Source organism: Dreissena polymorpha, chromosome 5 (genome assembly GCF_020536995.1).
Source record: "Dreissena polymorpha isolate Duluth1 chromosome 5, UMN_Dpol_1.0, whole genome shotgun sequence".
In the NCBI taxonomy this organism is placed as follows: Eukaryota; Metazoa; Mollusca; class Bivalvia; order Myida; family Dreissenidae; genus Dreissena; species Dreissena polymorpha.
The window spans coordinates 48,118,500-48,131,885 of NC_068359.1; the positions used below are offsets into that span (position 1 = coordinate 48,118,500).

A 13,386-nucleotide genomic window follows, 5' to 3' on the forward strand; every position below is an offset into this window, starting at 1 on the left:
TGTGGCAAGTTAAAATGCATAATTAAAGCCACACACCTTGAAATGAAATACATGTTAATCAATACATATAGATGCAATTTGAAAGTGTGCAAATTTGTCATTTTATCTATAGCCTAGTTAGCAAGTAATTTATCTTTTTTTTTAATTTTAAAACCGAAAGTAGGATTTCTATACGTTTACGTCCATTTCGACAAACACGATTATTTTGAAGTTTTAAAGCGCAAAAAAATACTGCTTTCTATATATATACCTTGTAACCACCAGATATATTCAAACTGGAAAAGATAAAATAAAATCTATAGCCTAGTTAGCAAGTAATTTATTATTTTTCAAACGGTACCACTTTTAAAACTGAAAGTAGAATTTCTAGACGTACATGTCCATTTCAACAAACGCTATTATTTTTAAGTTTTAAAGTGCAAGAAAGACGAATTTCTACCTTGTAACCTCCAGATATATTCTAATTGGCATAGAAAAAAAAGTGTTCTTATTTATACTTTAATTTACTTTCATTTCAATGTGTGTTTCTTTAATGACAAAGTTTACAGTCAGTACAAACTATATATGTCCAAATTTAATGTTTGACCTTTTAAAATAACCATGACCTTCAAGGTATAAGGTAAATAGGTTTAAACCCTTTCCCGTATAAGAAGCAAAGTGAAAATGGCTTTTGCAACCAGCATAAAACCCGAACAGCCTGTGAGTAACTCGCATTCTGTTCAGGTTTTATGCTGTTTGCTGCTCATCAGTAACTAAGGGTTGGAAATAAAGCCTTTAAAACTTGAATTTAGTAAGAAAGTTATTTAATTAGATGTAACTTTCTAAGGGACTACAAAAGCATCAAAATACGTATCTAAGTGGTAAAGGGTTAAACAAAACACGTCATCTTATGATAGGGAACTATTGTGGTCAGTTATTGTTCAAATATCATGCTGAATGACAAAGTTACACTCTGATAAGCTCATGAATCCTAACTCAAAACAGTGATTTTTTTAGCCCAAAATTACAGCCTCTTACAGGTTCTTTCCCAATTGCAAAAAGTAAAAAAAAGATGTTTCTCAATTTCAAAAAAATAACATTTTTCCCCAAAAATCTGACCAAACTTTCCAAAAAAGTATGCCAAACTTTTTCAAGAAACGTAATTATTGGTTTATTATACAACAGCAATTCTCCCTGTACCTATGATTGTTCAGGGTTTATTATATAAATTTTAGAAAGCAGTTAAGCATGCACTTATCAACAACTGGTATAATGTTATTTGCAAATCATTAATAATGTTCAATTTTTCTCAATTTCATGGTCTTTTGCACTTTTTTTCCAAATCAAAAAGGCACAGGCTGTATAATATACAGAGAAAAAAAAACACTGCAAAAAAGCATGTGACTTCATTATCTAACTTTCTGCAGCAGTGTTTACAAAAACTTTTTAAGAAAGGCATTTTTGTTGCTTTGCCTGTGTACCTGAAGTCTTGACGAGGGGTTCAGTGAATCCAGAGCGGAGACGTTTCACGAGGGGACCTGTGTCCTCTGGGGCTGCCTCCACTTTGTTGAACTCCCTCTTCTCATGATCCGTCATCTTCTGATATCTGAACAAAATTAACCCCCATTTGAGCCTTTTTCTTGGAAAACTGGGCTTAATGCATCTACATAAAGTGTAAGTCCTTACAGGCTAATCAGGGACAACACTATTAGCTTTATGGACAATTTCTGTTTAAAGGGAGTCTCTCCTTATCAAATATGCAGTTTAGGCTGAAAGTGTTTTCCTTGATTAGCCTGTGTGGACTGCACAAGCTCATCTGAGACTAGAATTTCATCACATGCATTAAAGGGACCTTTTCACAGATTTTGGCATATATTGAAGTTTGTCATTAAGTGCTTTATATTGATAAATGTAAATATTGGATCTAAAAAGCTCCAGTAAAAAACGAGAATAAAATTAAAGAAGGAAAAAAAAGTAACCCTCAACTGGGATCGAACCACTGACCCCTGGAGTAAAAGTCTATTGCTTAGACCAATTGGCCATCCGTGCACATACACTGAGTTATGTATTTTATACTTTATATAAGCAATCCTCGTAGTATCACAAAATGTAACAACAACAAAAGAACACTATAAATTATTCAATCGTTTCGCGTTGCAAGGCTTTATAATTTTCAGGTTTTTAAATCGTCAAAAGATGTATATAATGGATATTCTAGACCAGTGTAAAGGTTCAATATTACTATTTCCTCACAAATATCATAACTACAACGAAAATTTGGGAATCTGAAACATTTTTTTTTTAATTTTGTAAATTTACCAAAACATGAAAAGGCCCCTTTAAGCCCAGAATACCCAGTATGAGGATCATTTAATAGTCAAGCAATATGGTATTTTTTAACCCTTTACCACTTAGATACGTATTTTGATGCCATTTTAGTCACTTTAAATTTAATTAAAGACCTTTCTTACTAGATTCAAGTTTTAAAGGCTTCATTTCCAACCCTGAGATACTGATGAGCGGCAAACAGCATAAAACCTGAACAGACTACGAGTTACTCGCAGGCTGTTCTGGTTTTATGCTGGTTGTAAAAGCCATTTTCACTTTGCTTCTGATGGGGAAAGGGTTAATAGAAACACTGGTGTAAAGATAAGTAGTTATGTTTAATCTGTTAACCCATACTGATGTTGAATGTGAATATCATATTGGTAGCAAATCACTATATTTTTTCTACAAGCTAAGAAAAGCGGTTTCTCAAACAGATTTTTTTGTTCCAATTGCATTGAATCTTTTTGGTTATCAACATATCCTAATTAAACAACTCAACTACTAGTAAATCTCTCTATTCAAATCTCTTCAAGAAACAGTTTAGTGTAAAAGATTGATAAATAATACTCTGTGTCACAACCACAGGCTTTCAACCATTAATGTTCTCATATTAAAAAAAAGCTATATTTTGGTACAACTGGGCTTCATGAATGTGCGTACAGTGCTACCCAAGATAAGCCTGTGCAATCTGCACAGGAAAATCAGGGATGCCACTTTCTGCTTTAATGGAATTTTTGTTGAAAGGAAGTCTCTTGTCAACGAAAATCCAGTCAAGACAGAAAGTGTTGTCTCTGATTACAAACTGCACAGGCTTATCTGGGATGAAACTACAAGTACCTACAAGCATTAGCCAAATTTTCCCTGAAAGTAGATCTAAACACCATTCTCATCACCCTGCCATTTCCCTCAAACTTCTATCCCCCAAACTGCCATTTCCCTCAAACTGCTATCCACAAACTGCCATTTCCCTCAAACCTCTATCCCTTAAACTGCCATATCCCTCAAACTTCTATCCCCCGAATTGCCATTTCCCTCAAACTTTTATCCCCCAAACTGCCATTTCCCTCAAACTTCTATCCCCCAAACTTCCATTTCCATCAAACTTCTATCCCCAAACTGTCATTTCCCTCAAACTTTTATCCCCCAAACTGCCATTTCCATCAAACTTCTATCCCCCAAACTGCCATTTCCCTCAAACTTCTATCCCCCCAAACTGCAATTGCTCTCAAACTTCTATCCCCTAAACTGCCATTTCCCTCAAACTTCTATCCCCCAAACTGCCATTTCCCTCAAACTTCTATCCCCCAAACTGCCATATCCCTCAAACTTCTATCCCCCAAACTGCAATATCCTTCAAACTTCTATCGTCCAAACTGCAATTGGCCCCAAACTTCCACACTCCACCTACTTATCAAGGTCCTTCCACGCACTCTCGACCTCGCTGAGATCCTCTTTCCCAGAACCGGTTTTGTCCAGTTTCCTTCTGTCGTCTGATGGCTTCTTGCACTCCAGCAGACACTCGAGCACGCGCTTGTGAGCCTCTGAGGTGTTGGCGTGCGCGTGCACCAGAGTCTCGAGCTCCGACCACATCTGGGAGTACTGCTGCTCCCTGAAAAAGAATTGAGTTGCGCTGTGGGAAACTATGAATCATAGTTACAGGGAGAATGGGTTAACTGCCAAACTTGAATCATAGGTACAGGGAGAATGGGTTAACTATCCAACTTTAATCATAGGTACAGGGAGAATGGATTAACTGCCCAACTTGAATTATAAGTACAGGAGGAATGGTGAACACTTCACCTTTTATTTCCCTTGATCCTGGTGCCCGTGAGATTTACAGGGAGTGGCTCGTTCCTTGTTTCCATGCCAACCACATGGAAGATGGCCTTGCGACATTCCAGTTCATCATCATCTGACAGTCGCTCCTTCACTAGCATGCTGGGTAGAGGGTCTATGTGCTGTAAATATAGAGGAACAACATCCTGAGAAGATTATGTTAGCTTATATATAACCCTTTCCCATTTAAACGCACAGTGACAATGGCTATGTGCAAACAGCATATAACCAGAACAGCCTGCAAGAAACTCGCAGTCTGTTCAGGTTTTATGCTGTTTGCTGCTCATCAGTACCTAAATGTTGGAATTGAAGCCTTTAAAACTTGAATCTAGCAAGAAAGGTCTTTAATTAAATGTAACTTTCTAAGGGACTACAAAAGCGTCAAAATACATATCTAAGTGGTAATGGGTTAAAGCAAATCAACCTTTGATCATTGGCTGTTACTATTTTGGGATTATACTTTGAACACACTTCATGGAGACCAATGTTATGTCACATATCAAATATGAAACCTCAGGACATTTGTGTTATGGAGGAGATTTTTAAAGTATTTTGTTACTTTTCCATTTGTTATAAAACAAGGTTGTGGCTAGGAAGAGTATTGGCATTAGACTCTTGGCTGATCAGTTTTAGAAGAATAAATGTATAAGGTTGCAATTTTTAATGAGCTGCGCTCTGTGAAAAGGAGGTTTAATGAATGTGCTTAAAGTGTTGTCCCACATAAGCCTGTGTAGTCTGCACAGGCTAATCAGGGAGGACACTTTCCGCCTAAACTGAATTTTTGATTAGAGACTTTCTTTAAACGAAAAACTCATTGAACCGGAAAGTATTGTCCCTGATTAGGCCAATAAGCATTCTGCACAGGCTAATCTGAGACGACAATTTATGCATATGCATTAAACCCCCTTTTTGCGGAGCACGGCCAAAATATATTTTTTGGCACTGTTGACCTTCAGTTGAATAAAAATCCACCAAATTATTTGCATGCTTACCGATGCCATGTTGAATATGATGGAGTCACTGATCACCATAGGCCAGAACCTGCTGGTTCTTTCTACGTGGTGCAGGGCTGCAACATAAACACATAACATAACAAGAGCACAGCATAGCGGGTGCCAACGCTCAGCTGCGGGTGCAGTTTTGAATAAATGAAAGCTTGTCAGAAGATTTTTTTTTATATTAGAAGTCACAGTGACCTTAACCTTTGACCTAGTGACCCAAAAATGGGTGTGGCGTGCAAACTCATCAAGGTGCAGCTACATATAAAGTTTCAAAGTTGTAGGTGGAAGCACTTTGATTTTAGAACCAATGTTAAGGTTTTAGCACGATGCAGACAGCGGACGAGCTGGCTATAACAATACCCTGGTTTTCTCCGAAAACAGACGAGCTAGAAATCACCATGGGCCAAAACCTGCTGGTTCTTTCTACATGGTGCAGGGCTACAACATAAACACATAACATAACAATCACCATAGGTTAAAACCCGCTGGTTCTTTCTACATGGTGCAGGGCTACAACATAAACACATAACATAACATTCACCATAGGCCAAAACCTGCTGGTTCTTTCTACATGGTGCAGGGCTACAACATAAACACAACATAACAATCACCATAGGTCAAAACCTGCTGGTTCTTTCTACATGGTGCCGGGCTGCATTATAAACACATAACATAACATTCACCATAGGTCAAAACCTGCTGGTTCTTTCTACATGGTGCAGGGCTACAACATAAACACATAACATAACAATCACCATAGGCAAAAACCTGCTGGTTCTTTCTACATGGTGCAGGGCTACAACATAAACACATAACATAACAATCACCATATGCCAAAACCTGCTGGTTCTTTGTACATGGTGCAGGGCTACAACATAAACACATAACATAACAATCACCATAGGTCAAAACCTGCTGGTTCTTTCTACATGGTGCAGGGCTGCAACATAAACACATAACATAACAATCACCATAGGCCCAAACCTGCTGGTTCTTTCTACATGGTGCTGGGCTACGACATAAACACATAACATAACAATCACCATAGGTCAAAACCTGCTGGTTCTTTCTACATGGTGCAGGGCTGCAACATAAACACATAACATAACAATCACCATAGGTCAAAACCTGCTGGTTCTTTCTACATGGTGCAGGGCTACAACATAAACACATAACATAACAATCACCATAGGCCAAAACCTGCTGGTTCTTTCTACATGGTGCAGGGCTGCATTATAAACACATAACATAACAATCACCATAGGCCAAAACCTGCTGGTTTTTTCTACATGGTGCAGGGCTGCAACACAAACACATAACAATCAAAATTATAAATCCAAACAGTATTGTCCTGGTACATATGTATAACAACAAAATGAGCCTCGTTCTTGGAAAACTGGGCTTAAAACATGTGCGTAAAGTGTCGTCCCAGATTAGCTTGTGTGGTGGAGAGTGTTGTCCCTTATTGGCCTGTGTGGACTGCACAGAATTATCTTGGCGGACACTTTACGTACATGCATTAAGCCCAGTTTTCCCAGAACAGGGCTCATAGTCATTTGCGCTCACAGAAATAACAAGTAAACTGAGCCTACTCTGCTGCCGTTTAAGAATTCCAAAGTTATGCCCAGCAACTATTGAAACTTGTTATCATGAAGTGGATAGATGTTGTGCCTACTTTGTGAATGTGAGGTCCCACTTTGTGCCTAGGAGGTCCCACTTTGTGCCTAGGAGGTCCCACTTTGTGACTAGGAGGGCCCGTTTTGTGACTGGGAGGGCTCACATTGTGAATGTGAGGTCCTGCTTTGTGACTGGGAGGGTCCACATTGTGTATAGGAGGTCTGGCTTTTTGACTAGGAGGGCCCTCTTTGTGACTGGGAGAGCCCACATTGTGACAAGGAGGGCCCACTTTGTGACTTGGAGGGCCCACTTTGTGACTAGGAGGGCCCACATTGTTTCTAGGAGGGCCCACTTTGTGACTGGGAGAGCCCCTTTGTGACTGGGATGTCCGGCTTTGTGACTAGGAGGGCCCACTTTGTGACTGGGAGGGCCCACATTGTGACTGTGAGGTCCCACTCTGTGAATGTGAGGTCCCACATTGTGACTAGGAGGGCCCACTTTGTGACTGGGAGGGCCCCTTTGTTACTGGGATGTCCAGCTTTGTGACTAGGAGGGCCCACTTTGTGACTGGGAGGGCCCACTTTGTGACTAGGAGGGCCCACTTTGTGTCTGGGAGGGCCCACTTTGTGACTGGGAGGGCCCACTTTGTGACTAGGAGGGCCCACTTTGTGACTGGGAGGGCCCACTTTGTGACTAGGAGGGCCCACTTTGTGACTGGGAGGGCCCACTTTGTAACTAGGAGGGCCCACTTTGTGACTGGGAGGGCCCACTTTGTGACTGGGAGGGCCCACTTTGTGACTAGGAGGGCCCACTTTGTGACTAGGAGGGCCCACTTTGTGACTGGGAGGGCCCACTTTGTGACTAAAAGGGCCCACTTTGTGACTGGGAGGGCCCACTTTGTAACTAGGAGGGCCCACTTTGTGACTGGGAGGGCCCACTTTGTGACTGGGAGGGCCCACTTTGTGACTAGGAGGGCCCACTTTGTGACAAGGAGGGCCCACATTGTGACTGTGAGGTCCCACTCTGTGAATGTGAGGTCCCACATTGTGACTAGGAGGGCCCACTTTGTGACTGGGAGGGCCCACATTGTGACTAGGAGGGCCCACTTTGTGACTTGGAGGGCCCACATTGTGACTAGGAGGGTCCACATTGTGACTAGGAAGGCCAACTTTGTGACTTGGAGGGTCCACATTGTGACTAGGAGGGCCCACTTTGTGACTTGGAGGGTCCACATTGTGACTAGGAGGGCCCACTTTGTGACTTAGAGGGCCCACATTGTGACTAGGAGGGCCCACATTGTGACTAGGAGGGCCCACTTTGTGACTGGGAGGGCCCCTTTGTGACTGGGGCGTCCGGCTTTGTGACTAGGAGGGCCCACTTTGTGACTGGAAGGGCCCACAATGTGTCTGTGAGGTCCCACTCTGTGAATGTGAGGTCCCACTTTGTGACTAGGAGGGCCCACTTTGTGACTAGGAGGGCCCCTTTGTGACTGGGATGTCCGGCTTTGTGACTAGGAGGGCCCACTTTGTGACTGGAAGGGCCCACATTGTGTCTGTGAGGTCCCACTCTGTGAATGTGAGGTCCCACTTTGTGACTGGGAGGTCCCACATTGTGACTGGGAGGGCCCACTTTGTGACTGGGAGGGTCCACATTGTGACCAGGAGGGCCCACTTTGTGACTTGGAAGTCCTACTTTGTGACTGGTAGGTCCCACTATGTGATTTAGAGGTCCCATTTTGTGACTGGGAGGTCTCACTTTGTGACTGAGAGATCCCACTTTGTGACATGGAGGTCCTACTTTGTGACTGAGAGGTCCCAATTTGTGACATGGAGGTCCAACTTTGTGACTGGAAGGTCCAATTTTGTGACTGGGAGGTCCCACTTTGTGACTGGGAGTTCCCACTTTGTGACTTACAGATCCCTATTTGTGACTGGATGGTTTCACTTTGTGACTGGGAGGTCCCACTTGGTGACTTGGAGGCTCTACTTTGTGACATGGAGGTCCCACTTTGTTATTTGGAGGTTCCCCTATGTGACTGGCAGGTCCTGCTTTGTGACTTGGATGTAAAACTGTGTTACTGGGAGGTCCCACTTTGTGACTGGGTGGTCCATTTCTCTTCCAAAGGAGTATTCTCTACATTCAAAACGTTTCCAAAGGAACAAAAGGACTGGTTCATCCCAGGAAAATGACCTAATTGTATTAGATTCTAGGTTTCATTGTAATAGTAAAATCTAATGAACAGAAAAAGGTTTCAACTAAACAATACTTCACCTCTCTGTATCGGGAGTTGCGTTGAGATCTTGGCCACAGCTGGGGACACTGGGGCCAGTCTGTTCTCCTTCATGAACTCTCTAAAATCCTGCAAAAAAGAGCTAGTTCAAACATATTTATTTCAAACAATAAACAGCAGCATACATAGAATGTTATGCATTTATAATATTATGTACATGTTTTACATCTTTTTCACATCTTTTTACACATTTTGTTACATTCTGCATGCAAAAATTGTGAAAATGAACTAACAAGCAACAATTATACAAGATCTTTTATTACATTAAACTTAGCCTCAACTTAAAAAACAACAACCAGAAAGTTGGATACTAATATATCAGTATTGATTTAGATTAATTTAACATATAAGACAAACAAAGTCAAAAGTTTCAGAGCCTGGGCCAGGTTGAACAAAGTTTGTCAGTAAAAACCTAACCACATAAGATAAATATGGTAAAATCATAAAACTCATAAGTCTCTGGGCTGTCTGTTTGACAACAAAAAGTACTAAAATTCATATTGAATTGTTTATTCACTTGTAAATTATCACCAGCTGTTGTTTGTTTTTTAGTATTTCGAGAATACATCTCTAAAAGAAAAAATCACATTTGCAAAATTACTTAAAATATTATTTTTTATTAAAGTTGAGATTTCCCCCATGAGTGTTGTGTTAACAAACCCCAGGCCCATTCACCAGCCCATTCTTAGAATTAAGAATAAAGAATAGACTTAGAACCAAGAAAAATTGTTCATCGTTTGAATACAATACAAGCTGAAAATTTTGCTTAAATTGTTTGAAATGATAAATTGTGTTTTTAGAGGTGTTAAATTCCATGTCATATTGAACTAAAGTTAACCTTTGGAGCATTACAGTTTAAACAATATTCTTTATTCTTTTTAAGTATTTTCGTAACATATGGCCCAGGGCTTACTCACGGTTATCCTGTAGTCTGTGACACGACCGCCGGGTCCCTCGCTGATGGAAGGCGGGTCCTCAAGGATGGAGCGGCCCGTGGGTATGCTGTGGATGAAGATCTCCCCACCGTGGCTGGTAAGCATGTGGGAGACAACCTTAACACCCGTCTTCCTGGGCTGCTCCAGCATTACTGCCCTTCCTGAAGCCAAACAATGCCTCAGCGCTTTTAAGACTATTAGCAAGAAGAGATGTGTTCGTCAGAAACACAATGCCCCCTATTGCGCCGCTTTGAAATATAATTTTATTTTTTTTATTTTTTACCTTTGACCTTGAAGGATGACCTTGACCTTAAACTTCCACCACTCAAAATGTGCAGCTTCATGAGAACGCTGCTTTGAAATTTTATTTTTTTTTGACCTTTGACTTTGAAGGATGACCTTGACCTTCCACCACTCAAAATGTGGAGCTTCATGAGATACAAATGCATGCCAAATATCAAGTTGCTATCTTCAATATTGAAAAAGTTATGGCCAATGTTAAAGTTTTTTAACGGACAGACGCCATATATTTTACATTTGACCTTGAAGGATGACCTTGACCTTGAACTTCCACCACTCAAAATGTGCAGCTTCATGAGAACGCCGCTTTGAAATTTTTTATTTTTTTGACCTTTGACCTTGAAGGATGACCTTGACCTTGAACTTCCACCACTCAAAATGTGCAGCTTCATGAGATACACATGCAAGCCAAATATCAAGTTGCTATCTTCAATATTGAAAAAGTTATGGCCAATGTTAAAGTTTTTTAACAGACAGACGCCATATATTTGACATTTGACCTTGAAGGATGACCTTGACCTTCACCTTTCACCACTCAAAATGTTCAGCTCCATGAGATACACATGCATGCCAAATATCAAGTTGCTATCTTCAATATTGGAAAAGTTATGGCCATTAAAGTTTTCGGACGGACGGACAGACTGACATACTGACTGACACACTGACGGACAGTTCAACTGCTATATGCCACCCTACCTGGGGCATAAAAACAAATGAACCTTGAAATAAAAATAAAAATATGCATAGCAGTACACTGGTGGCCTAATCTAGTACACATACAAGTATCAGCTAGAGTGGTATATTATTTATTGGTATGGCATTTTACCAGCAATTGTGTTGATTTTATTTCAAAATCACACTACACAAAATAAACAAGCCTTGCTCTGGGAAAACAGGGCTTAAGGCATGGTTGCTAAGTGGCCATAATACCCACAATGCCACAGGTAGCTTAAATCATCTATATACATACTTAGTGCTTGAAAAACTGACAAATTGAAAGGGCCACACAAAATGTGCAGCTTCAATTCTGGGCCAACTAACTCATAGCTACCTTAGCAAATAAAGTGACCTTAAGGCTCCCTTAACCATTGTATTTGCTAACTCCAAGCAGACTAAGCTGGGTAAAACTTATATTTTCACCTCATCTCCTATTGGGCTCTAAGTGCTTTCTTAGCCCAGGTTTTAAAGGATTTAATGTTTGATAAGCATAAAATAGCAAGTTTATATAATGAAATTTCATTTCTATGATGTATGAAACATTTTATTATTAGTTTTTTGTGCAAATGTTAAACTCCAGGTTATTATCTTCCAAAAACAAGATGCTGTGTTCAATAAAATTAATGTGTTTGCCACCTGTGATAGCCTTGTCAGTACTGATTCATTTGACAATAAGCAAAAGTCCAAATGTAGATGAATGTCAGTGTCAATTTGAGGTCATTGATGACATCATCAAGGTCAGGTAATGCGAATGTGTTGATAATGTTGGAATCGTTCAAAACCAAAAGTATCAAAACTTTTAGGAAGCATTATTGATATCATACAAAACATGTTTTTTGGGGTTAACCAATACATGTAATTTGGACCTTCTATATAGGTCAAAGGCCAAAGTAGGGAAATGTCAAGGTCAAAATGCAGTATTGATATTCAACAGAAGGTGCCTATTTTGCCAGACCACCAGTGAAGAATTTCTTAATAAGTCTTGTTCCGGAAGCAGGCCAATGTCGGGTAAAAGTGAGGTCAGGTGAGGAGGTTATGTTAACCTTTTACAACTTAGGTACATATTTTTACAAATGCAAGTAAAATTTGATTAAAGACTTTTCTTACCAGATTCAAGTTTTAAAGGCTTCATTTCCAACCCTAAGATACTGATGAGCAGCAAACAGCATAAAACCTGAACAGACTGCGAGTTACCCACAGGCTGTTCTGGTTTTATGCTGTTTGCAAATAGCCATTTTCACTTTGCTTCTGTGAAGTGAGATTGTGTTGAAAGTGTTCATAGATAACATCCATGATATTTTAATAGCTTTGTAGTAAGTAGAATTGATGCAAGACAAACAGGAGTGCCAAACTGTCACAAGATACGCCCGTTTTAAGGCTTTTGACCACTTGATAACTTTACCATGAGCCCTATTTGAACCTGACCTACATATCATCTAGACACAACTTCTGACCAAAGTTGGTGAAGATCTGATGCAAACTACTTCAATTAGAGAGCGGACACCATGCTAAATGCTTGAAATGCACTAAGTGACCCCGTGACCTAGTTTTTGACCCAGCATGACCCATATTCGAACTTGACCTAGATATTGTCCGGATACAACTTCTGACCAAGTTTGGTGAAGATCGGATAAAAACTATTTGAATAAGAGAGCGGAAACTGCTGTTGACGCTGCCCGCCCGCCGCCAAGGTGAAACTATAATACGTCCCGTTTTTTTAAAACAGGCGTATAAAAATGGGATAAAAAAGCATGAGGACTTTCTGAATTAATCTCAGTCAATAGGTCAAGGCGAACATCAAGGTCAAAATACTGTCAGTTGATGTGGATTAGGCTGCTCCAAAAAATATGAAAGTATCAGGATATTATTCTCCAAGCCTCTCCTTGCTAGTTTGAGAAAAGCTGTAAAAAAAATGGCTAAAAAATAACAACATTTAGGACTTGCTCAAACGCTTTTTAAGTTTTTAATACAAGCTGAATTGCATTAATATATAGGCTTTGCTCAAGCCATCACCCGATATTGCATATTGTAATGTTGTGAAAAAGCTAGTACTTCACCAGTCATTTTCTTGTGTTCAAAGCCATCATCCAATCAAGTATCAAAAATGTGTAGCCTCATTTTTGGTTATCCAAAAATATGGACTTTCGGAATAAGTATAGGTTAAGTAAAAAATTAGGTCATTGCCAAGGTCAAAATGAGGTCTGCTGAGGTAGTTGTGTTGATATGCAAGTATCAAAGCTTTTCAGGAGGTATTATTGATGCTAGACAAACAGTGTCATTTTGGGTTAATTTGTATTGACAAATGGAGGGAAAAAAACAGATAGGCAAAGAGCTTTATGCCTCTTGGCATAAGTAGATACAGAGGGTATACATATGGGCCGTG

The 13,386-nt window shown here is 40.1% G+C and overlaps 1 protein-coding gene across 2 annotated transcripts in view; it reads right to left on the bottom strand.

Annotated features, from left to right (window-relative positions):
* Positions 1–13,386, bottom strand: part of LOC127832490 (integrator complex subunit 13-like) — a 130,917-nt gene that overhangs the window by 2,504 nt on the left and 115,027 nt on the right. For both annotated transcript variants that reach the window (XM_052357993.1, XM_052357992.1), the window contains exons 10-15: positions 9,969–10,147; positions 9,033–9,120; positions 5,136–5,212; positions 4,108–4,265; positions 3,716–3,916; positions 1,461–1,585 (exon numbers count right to left, since the gene is read on the bottom strand). In XM_052357993.1, coding sequence (XP_052213953.1) covers positions 1,461–1,585; positions 3,716–3,916; positions 4,108–4,265; positions 5,136–5,212; positions 9,033–9,120; positions 9,969–10,147 — 828 coding nt within the window. The remainder of the gene's footprint in view (positions 1–1,460; positions 1,586–3,715; positions 3,917–4,107; positions 4,266–5,135; positions 5,213–9,032; positions 9,121–9,968; positions 10,148–13,386) is intronic.